General features: G+C 50.0%; 1 protein-coding gene across 1 annotated transcript; it reads right to left on the minus strand.

Moving 5' to 3' along the window:
• Positions 1-1,222: 1,222 nt before the first annotated feature.
• On the minus strand, positions 1,223-13,286 carry LOC311528210 (small ribosomal subunit protein bS16m-like). Its single transcript, XM_084642948.1, has 4 exons — positions 13,270-13,286; positions 10,468-10,580; positions 2,329-2,589; positions 1,223-1,509 (listed from the first exon to the last, which is right to left on the minus strand). The coding sequence occupies exons 2-4, from the start codon at positions 10,565-10,567 to the stop codon at positions 1,394-1,396; spliced, it is 477 nt and encodes a 158-aa protein (XP_084499074.1). The 5' UTR covers positions 10,568-10,580; positions 13,270-13,286; the 3' UTR covers positions 1,223-1,393.
• Positions 13,287-15,936: the final 2,650 nt, after the last annotated feature.

The following is a 15,936-nucleotide window of genomic DNA, read 5'->3' on the forward strand; positions in this document are numbered from 1 at the left end:
CAGATTGCCATCTTGGAGCAACAGCTGAGGAAGGCGTCTTTTCTGTCAGCACTAGAGTGGTCTATTGTATTGTGCTCTTCTTAAATAAGCAGGATACTGTGATCGTCCAGTGAGCGTGTCTCAGCTTTGTTACGTCGAGTGCTTTACAAGGGGTGATGCGCTGCACTGTGTGGGCTGAGAAAGATCTCATGTGCTCCCCATCATCAATTCTGAGATTTGCACTGATTGGCATTAAGGCTTTTGGGGTGATGGTTCTATGACTCAAACTCAGTGGCTTTGTTTGGTCTACCAGAGTCTGAGGTTGGTGATCTTCGGGGATGGTACAAGCCTTACCTAAGACATTTAAGCGAGTCAGAATGTGGATGGAAGACTCTAGAATGAATGATGTGCGAGTTCCTCCAAGTAACAGGGATAGCCGTCTGCCTCTGAACATAGCTCAATTCTTATTGTGCTTAACACGCTGGAATATGAATGGCTGCTATGGGTGGCTGATCATCTATGAACATCATGTAGTAATTCCTGGTTTTTTAAATTATTGTTTTAGCTGGACGCATGTATAATGTTTGATCAAATACTGTTCAGGGAGAAAGAAAGGTATAAAACCATCCAAGTATTTGCTATGTGTAGAGTGGTCATGTTCTGTGGGATACCTTCTGGAAGAACAGTAGTGTGGTTAAGTAATTCGTGTCACATTCTGTGCTGCACTCCTGCACCGAAAAAAGGATTTTCTGCCGCTTACACTATTTGCAGCTTCACTGGGTGAAAATAAAGAAGCAACAGTGGCCAGGTCTGAGTGTCCCTCCTCTAACAAAAATCTTGAAATAGTTCACTGTAAAATTAAAAACCAACTGTGGCTTGTCTTAAGTAATGGTAAGGTGACATTTAGAAGGAAGCCTCCAGGTGCATCCTCACCTGTTCATTGATCCAGCACAACTTCCTACATTAGACTCTTACGACGGTCAGTAACGTTCTCTCTACCTCCACAATAGAGCTATTTAGAAAACGGGAGTTTGTATTCAGTTTGTATGAATGCTGTAATCTGGAAGGCCCAGATGCACAAAGGTATTTTGGTTCTTGGATTCCATTGGATTTCAGTGGAATTTAGGAGCCTAAATTTTACCTTGGTGGATCTGGGCCTAAGTAATTGCAGTTTGACAAACATGAAAGATTAATAATTTGTGAAAAATAAGAAGTAATTAACAAATGAGGACAATCAGAATCCTTGTCTGAGGACTCCTAAAGCTTCAAAATACTTTAATGTTCTTATGAAATAATTGACATCCACTATCATTTCTTTGCCTGTAGTAAATATATTGTCCTTTTTAGTTGGCACACTGTTCTGATCATTGTCTGTACAGTAATCTTTTGAGTAATTCAGTTCAGTTAGATGTTATCAGTCACCTGGAGTTTCTTCCTCAGAAGCTGTTATGGCTTTCAAGGCTCTTCGCTTCCTTAATCTTTCTGCATTTGTGATTGTCATAGGATGCAATGGGAAAAATCCAGAAAGACCTGAAAGAAAGATTATTGATATTTATAGCTGGAGTTGCAATATGACTGTTCTAGACACACAGATTCAAAGGCTAAAAGGGAGCGCTGTGATTATCTCGTCTGACATCCTATATAACACATGTTATAGAACTTCCCCAAAATAATTCTTAGCATATATATTTCAGAAAAACATGCCATCTCAAGTTAAATTGTCAGTGATGGAGAATTCACGACAACCCTCGGTCAACTGTTCCAATAGTTAATGAGACTTTTAAGAAGTGAGAGTAATTGTCTGTCTCACTAACCCTCTAGTGGCTTGAAGTGCCTTTTACTGCTGTCTCGGCCAGCTCAGCCTCTCCATAAATGAGACCCGTTCCCATTTCCTCAAAAAGAACAGGAGTACTTGTGACACCTTAGAGACTAACAAATTATAGCTCATCTTAATTAGCCTTTTACAGTTTGTATGGCAACTCCCACCTTTTCATGATTCTCTGTATGTGTAGATAGATCTTCTTACTATATGTTCCACTCTATTCATCTGATGAAGTGAGCTGTAGCCCACGAAAGCTTATGCTCAAATGAATTTGTTAGTCTCTAAGGTGCCGCAAGTCCTCCCGTTCTTTTTCCGGATACAGACTAACAAGGCTGCTACTCTGAAACATCCCATTTCCTGTGGCCAAAAGAAGGGTGACTGCATATATACATATTCTCAAGGATTCATGCAAAGAAATGAAGAAAGAGTCTTTGGTACTCCAAGTATGCGGAGGATCACCAAGGAAAACCTATTGTCTTTTAAGAGACATAAGCAAATAGTTCAGATTGGAAAACACACTGAGTTACCTAGAAGTTTTTCAACCGGTTTTGTGACATGTGCTCCACAACCAATCCAGTGTTTGATTCTCTCGATGTTCAAGCCAACAAGCTTTTCATTGTGGCTATTTAGGAGTGGGTCATAGCAGCCCACTTGCTCCAAATACTTGCTGTCCCGTGCTCGCTTGTTATATGTGGCCACTATACGGAAGAAGGGTCTGTTGGCACAACCACCAAGAGCCAATCGGATAGCTACGTGTCCTCCATGATAATTCTTCATAAGGAGATGAGCTGAAGGGAAGATCAACAGGTGTCACAATAGATTTGATTATAAACAGATGCGTATAGACATCGAGCCAAAAAATTCCAAAGGCCTTAGAGAAAAGCTTGGTTTCATTTAAAAATCAAGAAAACTGCTGTAACCTTCCCTTACGCAGCAACAATAGATTATTCTTCATGATGGAATCGAAGTCTGTACCTTGCCAGGACATTGAGGTCTTAAAGCAATTTATTTACAATAAAGATGACAGATTTGCTCTACCAACCCTTAAGAGAGTTCAGCGGTGAAGGCTGCACATTCTCCACTAACTGTGATTGATTTAGAGGGATGCAGAAACTGGGGTCTGTCAGTACAACATGGTGTGCACGCAACCCTTAACAAGCCCTGTCTGCACTTACCAAGGTGCACCATGATGACCCTTGAAAGCACCTAAAAGAGGAAAAAGACCATGAAGGAATCCCCGCCACTGCCAAACACAGAACAAGGGGCTAGCCCACTGCAGCTGTGCCGCTGTAAGTGCTATAGGGTAGACATAGCCTGAGTTGACAGAGACGAGAACCTGAAAGTTATACACCGGACCCTCGCTAGAACACGCGTCTATATAACACAAATTCTGATAGAACGTGGTTGCGGATCCCTAATTTAGTCACCGTCATTAACTGTCATTGTAACGTGGTCCCCGCTGTAATGCAGTACGCGCTAGAATGCGGGATTTGGCATGGATCCCAAATCCCACATTCTAGTGAGGGTCCAGTGTAGTTTGAAAATCCTGAGGGAAACATGGGAGTTTAGTTGCAAGCCCTGCCCTGGCGCCTGTAGACTCTGTCTCTCATGACCCATGTGCCATGGCGATCCTGGGAATGGAAGTTTCAAAGCACCTGCCCCCACTCCCACTTTTATGCTTTGGGGTTTAGGTAACTTTCAACCTCTTAGGAGCACAGGCAAAATGAAAAGATTTTTTTTCCCACCTGGTAGCCCTGCTAGGCATCAGCCTCACTGCCGCACCCTGCCTGCTTTTCTGTTTCAATAGCTTTGTTGCTAGGGCAATGCCAACAAGTGCCACATGAGTACATAAAATCACTTGTCATTTTAAGGTAAGAATTAGTTTCCCCATTATATTGGTGTTCTGAGGATTTGGTATTATTTTATATATGTACGTTAAGGCTGTCAATCACAGTTATCTCACACGATTAACTCAAAAAAATCAATCGCGATTAATCACGCTTATAACAATAGAATACCAGTTGCAATTTATTATATATTTTTGATCCATTTTCAATACTGATTTCAATTACAACACAGAACACAAAGTGCAGAGTGCTCACTTTATATTATTATTTTTTTATTACAAATATATGCTCTGTAAAAATGATAAAACAAAAAAAATAGTATTTTTCAATTCACCTCACACAAGTACTGAAGTGCAAAGTCTTTATTGTGAAAGTGTAACAAATGCAGCTGGGTTTTTTCTGATTGCATCACTGCACTCAAAAACAAAACAGTTTAAAACTTTAGCGCCTACAAGTCCACTCAGTCCTACTTCTTATTCTGCCAATCGCTAAGACAAAAGTTTGTTTACAACTGACAGGAGATACTGTTGCCTGCTTCTTATTTACAATGTCACCTGAAAGTGAGAACAGGCGTTCCCATGGCACTTTTGTAGCCGGCGTTGCAAGATATGCCAGATATGCTAAACATTCGTATGCCCCTTCATGCTTCTGCCACCATTCCAGAGGACATATTTCCATGCTGATGATGCTCGTTAAAAAAATAAGACATCAATTAAATTTGTGACTGTACTCCTTGGGGGGAGAATTGTAGGTCTCCTGCTCTATTTTACCTGCATTCTGCATATGTTTCATGTTACCGCAGTCTTGGAAGATGACCCAGCACATATTCGTTTTAAGAACACTTTCACAGCAGATTTGACAAAACGCAAAGAAGGTACCAATGTGAGATTTCTCAAAACAGCAACAGCGCTCGGCCCAAGGTTTAAGAATCTTTACAATTTTTTTGTTTTTTACAGAGCAAATATTTGTAATCAAAAATAAATATAAATTGAGGACTGTACACTTCGTATTGTGTTGTAATTAAAATTAATATATTTGAAAATGTAAGCATGCCAAATATTTAAAGTAAATGGTATTCTATTGTTGTACAACCGCACAGTTAATCGTGATTTTTTTTAATCGCTTGACAGCCCCAATATATGTGTGTGTGTGTGTCTATATGTACACACACTATGAAAATTCCTTGATTGGGTTGCAGTAATTGTTATTCTTGGATATTAACTAGTTCAGGGACTCCTCAAATCTTGCTGCTAATTGCCCGCGGTTTAAGAAATAGCCGAGAACTCCCGGTTCACAGGACATGTGTGCGGGTCTCTGTGTGTGTGTGGGGTCTCTGTGTGTGTGGGGGGGTCTCTGTGTGTGGGTCTCTGTGTGTGTAGGGGGGTGTCTCTGTCTCTGGGTTTGTGTGTGTGGGGGGTCTCTGGGTCTGTGTCTCTGTGTGTGGGGGGGATCTCTCTCTCTGGGTGTGGGGGGTGTGGGGGGGTCTCTGGGTCTGTGTGGGGGTGTGTGTGGGGGTGTCTCTGTCTCTGGGTCTCTTTGTGTGGGGGGTCTCTGGGTCTCTGTGTGTGTGGGGGGGTGTCTCTGGGTCTGTGTGGGGGTGTGTGTGGGGGTGTCTCTGTCTCTGGGTCTGTGTGGGGGGGTCTCTGTCTCTGGGTCTCTGTGTGTGGGGGGTCTCTGGGTCTCTGTGTGTGTGTGGGGGTGTCTCTGTCTCTGGGTCTGTGTGTGTGTGGGGGTGTCTCTGGGTCTGTGGGGGGGGATGTGTGTGGGGGGTCTCTGTCTCAGGGTCTCTGTGTGTGGGGGGGTCTCGGTCTCTGGGTCTGTGTGTCGGGGGTGTGGGGGGGGTCTCTCTGTGGGTCTCTGGGTGTGGGGGGGTCTCTGGGTCTGTGTGTGGGGGGTCTCTGTCTCTGGGTCTCTGTGTGGGGGGGTGTCTCTGGGTCTGTGTGGGGGGGTGTGGGGGAGGTCTCTGTCTCAGAGTCTCTGTGTGGGGGGGTCTCGGTCTCTGTGTGTCGGGGGTGTGGGGGGGTCTCTCTGTGGGTCTCTGGGTGTGGGGGGGTCGGGAATTCAAAGCCGCTGGTTTTATGCTGCGGCCCCCCCCCATGGCTGGCCCCGCTCCCGCCGCCGGATCAGGGCGGCCTCGACCCCGGCCCCCTCTCGCGGCCGGCGCGCGGCTACGTGGCGGAGGGGCGGCGCTCCCAGGCCCGACCGGGCTCCTCCCCCCGCTCCCGCGCACGCCGGCTGAACCCCCTGGATCCGGGCCTTACGGGCCGCCGTAGCCTAGGAACGATCCTGCTCGTCATGAAACAATCAAAAGATTTCAGGGTCTGCTGGAAAGCAGCGGGGGGCCCCGCTTTGGCCCGCGTCTGCCTGTTGGCTGCCCTGTAACAACCCCCCGGCTTTCACAGTGCTGGTGGGGAGCCACTTGGGGGAAGGGAGTGGGGGGACATAGCTCCCTGGGGGCCGACAAGTCGCCCTTGGGTGTCCAGCTCAGGTGGACTTGCTGACGTGAAGCAGGGGTGCTGAAGGCTCTGAGACTCAGAGTCAGGAGGCGGTGACGCCAGGTGACTTTCCTCCTTGGAAAAAGAAAAGGAGGACTTGTGGCACCTTAGAGACTCACCCATTTATTTGAGCATGAGCTTTCGTGAGCTACAGCTCACTTCATCGGATGCATACCGTGGAAACTGCAGCAGACTTTATATACACACAGAGAATATGAAACAATACCTCCTCCCACCCCACTGTCCTGCTGGTAATAGCTTATCTAAAGTGATCATCAAGTTGGGCCATTTCCAGCACAAATCCAGGTTCTCTCACCCTCCACCCCCCACAAATTCACTCTCCTGCTGGTGATCGCCCATCCAAAGTGACAACTCTTTACACAATGTGCATGACAATCAAGTTGGGCCATTTCCTGCACAAATTCAGGTTTTCTCACATCCCCCCACCCCCATTCACACACAAACTCACTCTCCTGCTGGTAATAGCTCATCCAAACTGACCACTCTCCAAGTTTAAATCCAAGTTAAACCAGAACATCTGGAGGGGGGTGGGTAGGAAAAAACAAGGGGAAATAGGCTACCTTGCATAATGACTTAGCCACTCCCAGTCTCTATTTAAGCCTAAATTAATAGTATCCAATTTGCAAATGAATTCCAATTCAGCAGTTTCTCGCTGGAGTCTGGATTTGAAGTTTTTTTGTTTTAAGATAGCGACCTTCATGTCTGTGATTGCGTGACCAGAGAGATTGAAGTGTTCTCCGACTGGTTTATGAATGTTATAATTCTTGACATCTGATTTGTGTCCATTTATTCTTTTACGTAGAGGCTGTCCAGTTTGACCAATGTACATGGCAGAGGGGCATTGCTGGCACATGATGGCATATATCACATTGGCGGATGTGCAGGTGAACGAGCCTCTGATAGTGTGGCTGATGTTATTAGGCCCTGTGATGGTGTCCCCTGAATAGATATGTGGGCACAGTTGGCAACGGGCTTTGTTGCAAGGATAGGTTCCTGGGTTAGTGGTTCTGTTGTGTGGTATGTGGTTGTTGGTGAGTATTTGCTTCAGGTTGGGGGGCTGTCTGTAGGCAAGGACTGGCCTGTCTCCCAAGATTTGTGAGAGTGTTGGGTCAGCCTTCAGGATAGGTTGTAGATCCTTAATAATGCGTTGGAGGGGTTTTAGTTGGGGGCTGAAGGTGACGGCTAGTGGCGTTCTGTTATTTTCTTTGTTAGGCCTGTCCTGTAGTAGGTAACTTCTGGGAACTCTTCTGGCTCTATCAATCTGTTTCTTTACTTCCGCAGGTGGGTATTGTAGTTGTAAGAAAGCTTGACAGAGATCTTGTAGGTGTTTGTCTCTGTCTGAGGGGTTGGAGCAAATGCGGTTGTATCGCAGAGCTTGGCTGTAGACGATGGATCGTGTGGTGTGGTCAGGGTGAAAGCTGGAGGCATGCAGGTAGGAATAGCGGTCAGTAGGTTTCCGGTATAGGGTGGTGTTTATGTGACCATTGTTTATGAACACTGTCGTGTCCAGGAAGTGGATCTCTTGTGTGGACTGGACCAGGCTGAGGTTGATGGTGGGATGGAAATTGTTGAAATCATGGTGGAATTCCTCAAGGGCTTCTTTTCCATGGGTCCAGATGATGAAGATGTCATCAATATAGCACAAGTAGAGTAGGGGCTTTAGGGGACGAGAGCTGAGGAAGCGTTGTTCTAAATCAGCCATAAAAATGTTGGCATACTGTGGGGCCATGCGGGTACCCATAGCAGTGCCGCTGATCTGAAGGTATACATTGTCCCCAAATGTAAAATAGTTATGGTTAAGGACAAAGTCACAAAGTTCAGCCACCAGGTTTGCCGTGACATTATCGGGGATAGTGTTCTTGACGGCTTGTAGTCCATCTTTGTGTGGAATGTTGGTGTAGAGGGCTTCTACATCCATAGTGGCCAGGATGGTTTTTTTCAGGAAGATCACCGATGGATTGTAGTTTCCTCAGGAAGTCAGTGGTGTCTCGAAGGTAGCTGGGAGTGCTGGTAGCGTAGGGCCTGAGGAGGGAGTCTACATAGCCAGACAATCCTGCTGTCAGGGTGCCAATGCCTGAGATGATGGGGCGCCCAGGATTTCCAGGTTTATGGATCTTGGGTAGTAGATAGAATATCCCAGGTCGGGGTTCCAGGGGTGTGTCTGTGCGGATTTGATCTTGTGCTTTTTCAGGAAGTTTCTTGAGCAAATGCTGTAGCTGCTTTTGGTAACTCTCAGTGGCATCATAGGGTAATGGCTTGTAGAAACTCGTGTTGGAGAGCTGCCGAGCAGCCTCTTGTTCATATTCCGACCTATTCATGATGACAACAGCACCTCCTTTGTCAGCCTTTTTGATTATGATGTCAGAGTTGTTTCTGAGGCTGTGGATGGCATTGCGTTCCGCATGGCTGAGGTTATGGGGCAAGTGATGCTGCTTTTCCACAATTTCAGCCTGTGCACGTCGGCGGAAGCACTCTATGTAGAAGTCCAGTCTGCTGTTTCGACTTTCAGGAGGAGTCCACCTAGAATCCCTCTTTCTGTAGTGTTGGTAGGGAGACCTCTGTGGATTAGTATGTTGTTCAGAGGTATTTTGGAAATATTCCTTGAGTCGGAGACGTCGAAAATAGGATTCTAGGTCACCACAGAACTGTATCATGTTCGTGGGGGTGGAGGGGCAGAAGGAGAGGCCCCGAGATAGGACAGCTGCTTCTGCTGGGCTGAGAGAATAGTTGGATAGATTAACAATATTCCTAGGTGGGTTGAGGGAACCATTGCTGTGGCCCCTTGTAGCATGTAGTAGTTTAGAAAGTTTAGTGTCCTTTTTCTTTTGTAGAGAAGCAAAGTGTGCGCTGTAAATGGCTTGTCTAGTTTTAGTAAAATCCAGCCACGAGGAAGTTTGTGTGGAAGGTTGTTTTTTTATGAGAGTATCCATTTTTGAGAGCTCATTCTTAATCTTTCCCTGTTTGCTGTAGAGGATGTTGATCAGGTGATTCCGCAGTTTCTTTGAGAGCGTGGGGCACAAGCTGTCGGCATAGTCTGTGTGGTATGTAGATTGTAATGGATTTTTTACCTTCAGTCCTTTTGGTACGATGTCCGTCTGTTTGCATTTGGAAAGGAAGATGATGTCTGTCTGTATCTGTACAAGTTTTTTCATGCAGTTGATAGATTTCCACTCCATACGGCTAAATGCAGTGCCTTGCATAATGACAGGTTTCAGAGTAACAGCCGAGTTAGTCTGTATTCGCAAAAAGAAAAGGAGGACTTGTGGCACCTGAGAGACTAACCAATTTATTTGAGCATGAGCTTTCGTGAGCTACAGCTCACTTCATCAGATGCATACCGTGGAAACTGCAGCAGACTTTATATACACACAGAGAATATGAAACAATACCTCCTCCCACCCCACTGTCCTGCTGGTAATAGCTTATCTAAAGTGATCATCAAGTTGGGCCATTTCCAGCACAAATCCAGGTTTTCTCACCCTCCACCCCCCCCCCCCCCCCACACAAATTCACTCTCCTGCTGGTGATAGCCCATCCAAAGTGACAACTCTTTACACAATGTGCATGATAATCAAGTTGGGCCATTTCCTGCACAAATCCAGGTTCTCTCACCCCCTCACCCCCTCCCAAAAACCACACACACACAAACTCACTATCCTGCTGGTAATAGCTCATCCAAAGTGACAATGTGCATGATAATCAAGATGTGACCTTAAGGGGTTGCCACACTAAAGAGCTCCTCCCAGGGACTGTTCAAGAGCACCAGACCTATGGCAGGGAAACAGCCTGGAGAATGGGATTTTCAAAAGGGCTGAAGCAGGTTAGGCAAGTCCATAGGAGTTAGGTGCTTTGGAGGTTCCCACCAGACACCTAAATACCATTGAAAGTGTGGCCCAAAGTGCTTAAACACTAGGGCCCTGAGGCTCAGCTGGTGTCAGTCAGGGAGGCTGAGAATCCGTGATAACGTCTCCTGTTAACCAAGAGCACCCGCCCCTGCGCTTAGATAGCCAGGGAGAGAGCAGGAGACAGCACTGGGCGCACAGATTCATGATTATGAATTATCTGCTCTCCTGAAATCTTCCCCTTTGGGCTCTGCTCTGAGCAGCCAGGGAAGCTGGGACCCCAAGGGCTCTCCCAGGATCTGGGCCCCTCTGGGCTGGGCAGTCACAGTGCTCTGAATGAAGCTCTTATCCACGAGTAATAGGGGCACACAGGAACTGATAATAACCCAACCTGCTGGGCCAAATCCCTCCCCCTGCCCTGCTCAAATACAATGAGAGAAACCCCCAGCAGCGCCCCTTACCCAGGAATCCCGTCACAGCCTCCTGGAGATTGTTCTCTCGAGGGAAATCCCGGATTCTCTTTTCCAGCTCAGGGGACTCGGGCACCGGATGCGGAGACATGGCCTTCTCATCCCTGCAGAGACATGAGCGTGTTTATTCCTCCCCCTCCTTTGCTCTAAGTTCCTGCCCCCCAGAGCCAGATGGGGAGTGGGTGGGAGCTGGGCCACAGGCAGGGCTAACGGGGCCGTGACCTCTGCTGCCCAGGGAATTTACTGCCTGCACGATCTGCCGGGGCCAGCCTGGAGACTGGGGGCCTCTCTCCATCCAGAGAGAAAACCCAGCCCAGGCAGGGCCAGCTCCCCTCACACCTGGCCCAGCCCCACGTTCCCTACAAGGGCCTGGAGGGGCTTCTCCCAGGGATGAGCGAGGGGCTCATTCTCCAGGCCCAGCTTCTTCTCAGCTTCTCCTCTCAGCCTCCAAGGGGCCTGGTCACTCCCCGTGGGGTGGGGGTTCTGGGACCGGGACACTGCCCCACAAGGGCCTGGGCTGGGACACTCAGCTCTTTCCCCACAGGCCCTTGGGCCCCCCTCACACGGGACAGGCTTTGGGCCATGACAGAGCTGGGGCCAGGTCCTAGCTGGGCCCTCGGGGTGACAGGCTCTCAGCCCCATTAATGATCCCCCAAGCCAGCCTGGTCCCAGGGAGGGTTCTCCAGCCCAGAGCTGTGGGGCACTCCCCTTCCCAGGGTGGGTCACACAGACACAGCGGCAGCAGCCCCAGGGCTATGGGGATGGAGGGGGGCTGGATCCAGAGGGTGAGACCGTCCCACGGTCGGGATGCTGGGTCTTCTGCCTGGGCTCTGAGCCCTGGTCTACACTAGGACTTTAGGTCGAATTTAGCAGCTTTAAATCGATGTAAACCTGCACCTGTCCACACGATGAAGCCCTTTATTTCGACTTAAAGGGCTCTTAAAATCGATTTCCTTACTCCACCCCTGACAAGTGGATCAGCGCTTAAATCGGCCTTGCCGGGTTGAATTTGGGGTACTGTGGACACAATTCGAGGTATTGGCCTCCGGGAGCTATCCCAGAGTGCTCCATTGTGACTGCTCTGGACAGCACTCTCAACTCAGATGCACGATTGTTTGCTGTTGCTCTGACGGAGGGAGGGGCGACTGAGGACACGGCTTACAGGGTTGGCTTCAGGGAGCTAAAATCAACAAAGTGGGTGGCTTTACATGAAGGAGTATTTCAGGCAGGACTTCACGGAGGGTTCCAATAAGAAATGGTGCACCTAAGTTATTGTTCTTATTGGAACAAGGAGGTTAGTCTGGCCTCTGATTGATACATGGCTAGATTTACCTCGCTGCACCTTCTCTGTGAGTGACTGCAGTGTAACCTAGAGGAATGAGTCCCCTAGACAGGGGGGGGAAGCAAATGAGTACAAAACAAATCTGGTTTATTTCTTGTTTTGATCCACTCCATCTATCTTTTACATCTTTGGCTGACAGCAGATGGTGCAGAAGGACTGCATGCCATCCACTTCTCATGGCTGTTTGGCAGAAGATGGTACAATAGGACTGCTAGCCATCCTCATCCCTTGCCTGCCCGGCAGAAGATGATGCAATAGGACTGCTAGCAATCCGTATCGCTTGCCTGCTCACCATAAGATGGTTCTATAGGACTGACTGCAGGACTAAAGAGAATGACCGGATCAAGTCACTCCAAATTTAGTCCCTGCGCCCATGTCTGCCCAGGCACTCCTGATCGACCTCACACAGGCCACCAGGAGCACCTCGGACATGACGATGACGGCTACCAGTCCTATTGCACCGTCCGCTGCCACAAGGCAATGGGTTGCTGCTGCTGTGTAGCAATGCAGTACCACGTCTGCCAGCACCCAGGAGACATACGGTGACGGTGAGCTGAGCGGCTCCAGGCTTGCCGTGGTATGGCGTCTGCACAGGTAACTCAGGAAAAAAGGCGCGAAACCATTGTCTGCCCTTGCTTTCACGGAGGGAGGGAGGGAGGGAACGGAGGCCTGAAGATATGTGCCCAGAACCACCCGCGACAATGTTTTAGCCCCATCAGGCATTGGGATCTCAACCCAGAATTCCAATGGGCAGCGGAGACTGCGGGAACTGTGGGGTAGCTACCCACAGTGCAACGCTCCGGAAGTCGATGCTTGCCTCGGTCCTGTGGAAGCGCTCCGCCGAGTGAATGCACTTAATGCACTTAGAGCATTTTCTGTGGGGACGCACACACTCGACTATATAAAACCGATTTCCAAAACACCGCTTCTATAAATTCGACCTAATTCCGTAGTGTAGACATACCCTGAGTCTCTTCCCAGCACAACGAGGCCTGGGGGCAGACGGAGCCCGGGTGTATCTGCTCACAGCACTTCTGACACCCCAGAGGGGAAGGAGAGACAGAGCAGAGAGTCAGGGCCCATGGCCCAGCCGGCCCCCTGCCCCAGACGGGTCACTCTGCTCCCCCAGCCCGGCCCCACAGGCTGCTCCCCCAGTGGGGTGGAGACTCTGAAGGGCTGTGCTAGAGGGAGCAGAGCCCCGTTCACACCAGATGTTCCGCAGGGACGGGACGGCCGGGTCCTCTGTGCTGAGCCCAGGGCTGGAACAGCCTTTCACCAGCCTCCCCCACCTCCCCGACAGCCCAAACTCCTGTCTCTCTGCAGCCCTGGGCCCCTGGCCCTGCAGACGCCCCGGGCCGTGCGCCCTGCACTGAGTTACCCTGTCAGCCCGAGTGACTCAGGGGCCGTCCCCTCCCTGCACTGGGCTCTGGGTGCATCCGACACTGTCTCACCTGCAGCAATTCCAGCACCGGCTGCTGACGCTTCCCCTCCAGCTCCGTGATCAGGGCGCTGAGCCGGGAAATCTCCTCACCCAGGTGGGTGGCATTGTCCTCCCTCCTCCTCCCAATCTCCTCGCCCAGCTCTCCCAGCCGGGCCAGGAGGAGGCGCTCCTGTTCGGCCAGAAACTGGTGCAGCCCCTCGCACTTGGACACCACCAGCGGCCGCTCCACTTCCGTCTGCCTCTGGGGTGCACAGAGAGACGCAGGGGCAGGGCAGGGACCCGGGGAGAGCGGGTGTCTTGGGAAATGGTACAAAGCCTTGTCCGGGCTCCCCAGAGCGTTTCATTCCATCTCTTTGCCAGAGTAACCGTGGCTACACGAGAGCTTTTGCTAGTATAAAAACGTGACCCAAAATCACCAGCCCCCAGCCCGTCCCCACCACTGTCCCAGCACCAGAGTGAAGTGCAGACCAGGCCGTGGCAAATGGTGCTTCCCAAACTGCCCAATGGCATCACTGGGACGTCTGACACTCGAACCCTGGGATCAGCAAAAGTCTCCCCCTGCTCCGCCCCGACCCTGCCACATCTGCGCCTGTTCAGTGTTTTACTGGCCTCTCCCTCCGCCCCCCCTCCCAGCACTAGGGAGACAGAGCCAGAGGCTGCTCCCAGCTACCCTGGTGTAAACCCATTGACCCCAGTGGGAACTAACAGCAGGGTCCCAGAGGAGTCTGACCTGACCCCACTGACTTCGGTGGGCTCACTCCTGATGTACACCAGGTACCTGAGAGCAGAGTCTGCCCTGCACTGGTTAAAATGGCCCTGACCTGTCTCCCTGTAGCGACCCTGGAAACCCTTTAACCTTCTGAATGACCCAGACCCCAAGCAGCGCAGAGACCCCCTGCTGCTGTTGCTGACACCCCTGTGCAAAGCGGCCAGGCAGGGCAGGGCACCTACCAGGAGCCTCTCCCTCTCCTTGTCCCAGTCGGATTTCAGGCCCAGGAGCTCTTCTGTCTCCTCCCACAGATGCTGCAGGCGGGTCGGGATTTGCTCCTGCAAACAGACAATGGCTCTGGGGGCTGGTTTGGGGTCACTGGTTTGGGCTGAGCGATAACATCGTCACTGAGCAGAGTGAGGCTGTGGGAGCAGTTCCCCCTTCTCCAACCCTCTGAAAAAGTGACCTCAGCTCCAAGGTAGCTCCCCGGCAGAGCTGCTGGGCCGGGCTCGCTCCGGCCCAGCACCATCATCTCCAGGCTGTTTCCCTGCCATAGGTCTGGTGCTCTTGAACAGTCCCTGGGAGGAGCTCTTTAGTGTGGCAACCCCCTTAAGGTCACACTTTTTCCAATGAGGAAAGTCACTTGGCTTCACCGCCTCCTGACTCTGAATCTCAGAGCCTTCAACACCCCTGCTTCACGTCAGCAAGTCCACCTGAGTTGGACACCGAAGGGAGACTTGTAGGCCCCCAGGGAGCCATGTACCCCCACTTCCTTACCCTGGAGTGACTCTCAACCAGCACTGTAAAAGCAGGGGGGGTTATTACACGGGCAGTCAACAGGCAGACCGTGGGCCAAATCTGGACCACCAGATGCTTTTGAGCAGATCCTGAAATATTTTTATTATTTTATTATGATCATGATTGTTATTATTTTGTATTATTTTCTCTGAAGTCTGGACCTTGACAATGCATTGACCAAGAAATTTGGACCTGAATAAAAAATAATTGACTCTCCCTATTTTTTGACATGTCTGGAACACAATGCAGACAGTGCTTAGTGAAGACAGAGAATGGAAAGGTCCATCTAGGTCAGTCCCAGAGCCCTCTGTCCCCTCTGTCGCCCGAGCCCACAAGCTGCTCTCCTGCCTCCAGCAGCCCACACCTAGAACCCCAGCCTAGTCCTTTGTCCTCCAGCTGGGCACACTTGGTTGGCTTCCCATGGAGGGTGGGCCGTCCATGGTCATTTATTGTTTGGTGCCAAATGTCCAGACAATTGGAATGGCCATTGTCTTCTGGGACACTCCATGGGCATGGGGCCCCAGGCAGCCAGCTGTCCCTCATGCCTGTATCTCTGGGTCTCTACAAGTAACACCTTTCCGCCCTCCTCTCACCTACCTAACCATGGGTAAGGCTAAGATTTTGTCAGGGATATTTTTAGTAAAAGTCACGGCAGGTCACGGGCAATAAAGAAAAATTCACAGAAGCCCGTGACCTGTCCACGGGGAGTTCAGCTGCGGGGTCCCCACACTGCTCACAGTGGCTGGGCAGCTGTGGGGGCTCGCTTGGAGCTACGAGCTGAAGTCACAGAAGTCTCTGGAAGTCACGGATTCCGTGACTTCTGCAACCTCTGTGAAAAACTCATAGCCTTAACCATGTGTAACCCATGCCTGCTTGGTGTGGCGCTCTGTCCCCCTTCAGCAGCACCTAGACCAACTAAAGATGTGTGAACCTCCTACAGTCTTGGAGAGGAGAACAGGTCTTTTAGCTCACGCAGTAGAGGCTCGTCCATTAAGCTCCACAGGTCCCCCTCTTTGATCCCAGCTGACGACAACGGGGGTCTGTGGGTGTTAAACATGCACCACATAGGGGACACTGAGGCACACACAATATTCATCCAAACTATTATGAAAAATTCCCACTGCACAACAATCCCGTTATTAGGCAGCTCCCTGGCTCTAACCCAGAGCT

The sequence above is a fragment of the Lepidochelys olivacea genome, assembly GCF_965140295.1.
Source record: "Lepidochelys olivacea isolate rLepOli2 genome assembly, chromosome: 11".
NCBI lineage: Eukaryota > Metazoa > Chordata > Testudines > Cheloniidae > Lepidochelys > Lepidochelys olivacea.

What these genes read in the sequence shown, in the direction of transcription:
- LOC311528210 (XM_084642948.1), bottom strand. Translation starts at nt 10,567, where the DNA reads ATGTCTCCGCATCCGGTGCCCGAGTCCCCTGAGCTGGAAAAGAGAATC. An exon ending in GGCTGTGACGGGATTCCTGG is followed by an intron (nt 2,590 to 10,467) that starts GTAAGGGGCGCT and finishes TCTTCCCTTCAG; the next exon opens with CTCATCTCCTTATGAAGAAT. An exon ending in ACCGGTTGAAAAACTTCTAG is followed by an intron (nt 1,510 to 2,328) that starts GTAACTCAGTGT and finishes TCTTTCTTTCAG; the next exon opens with GTCTTTCTGGATTTTTCCCA.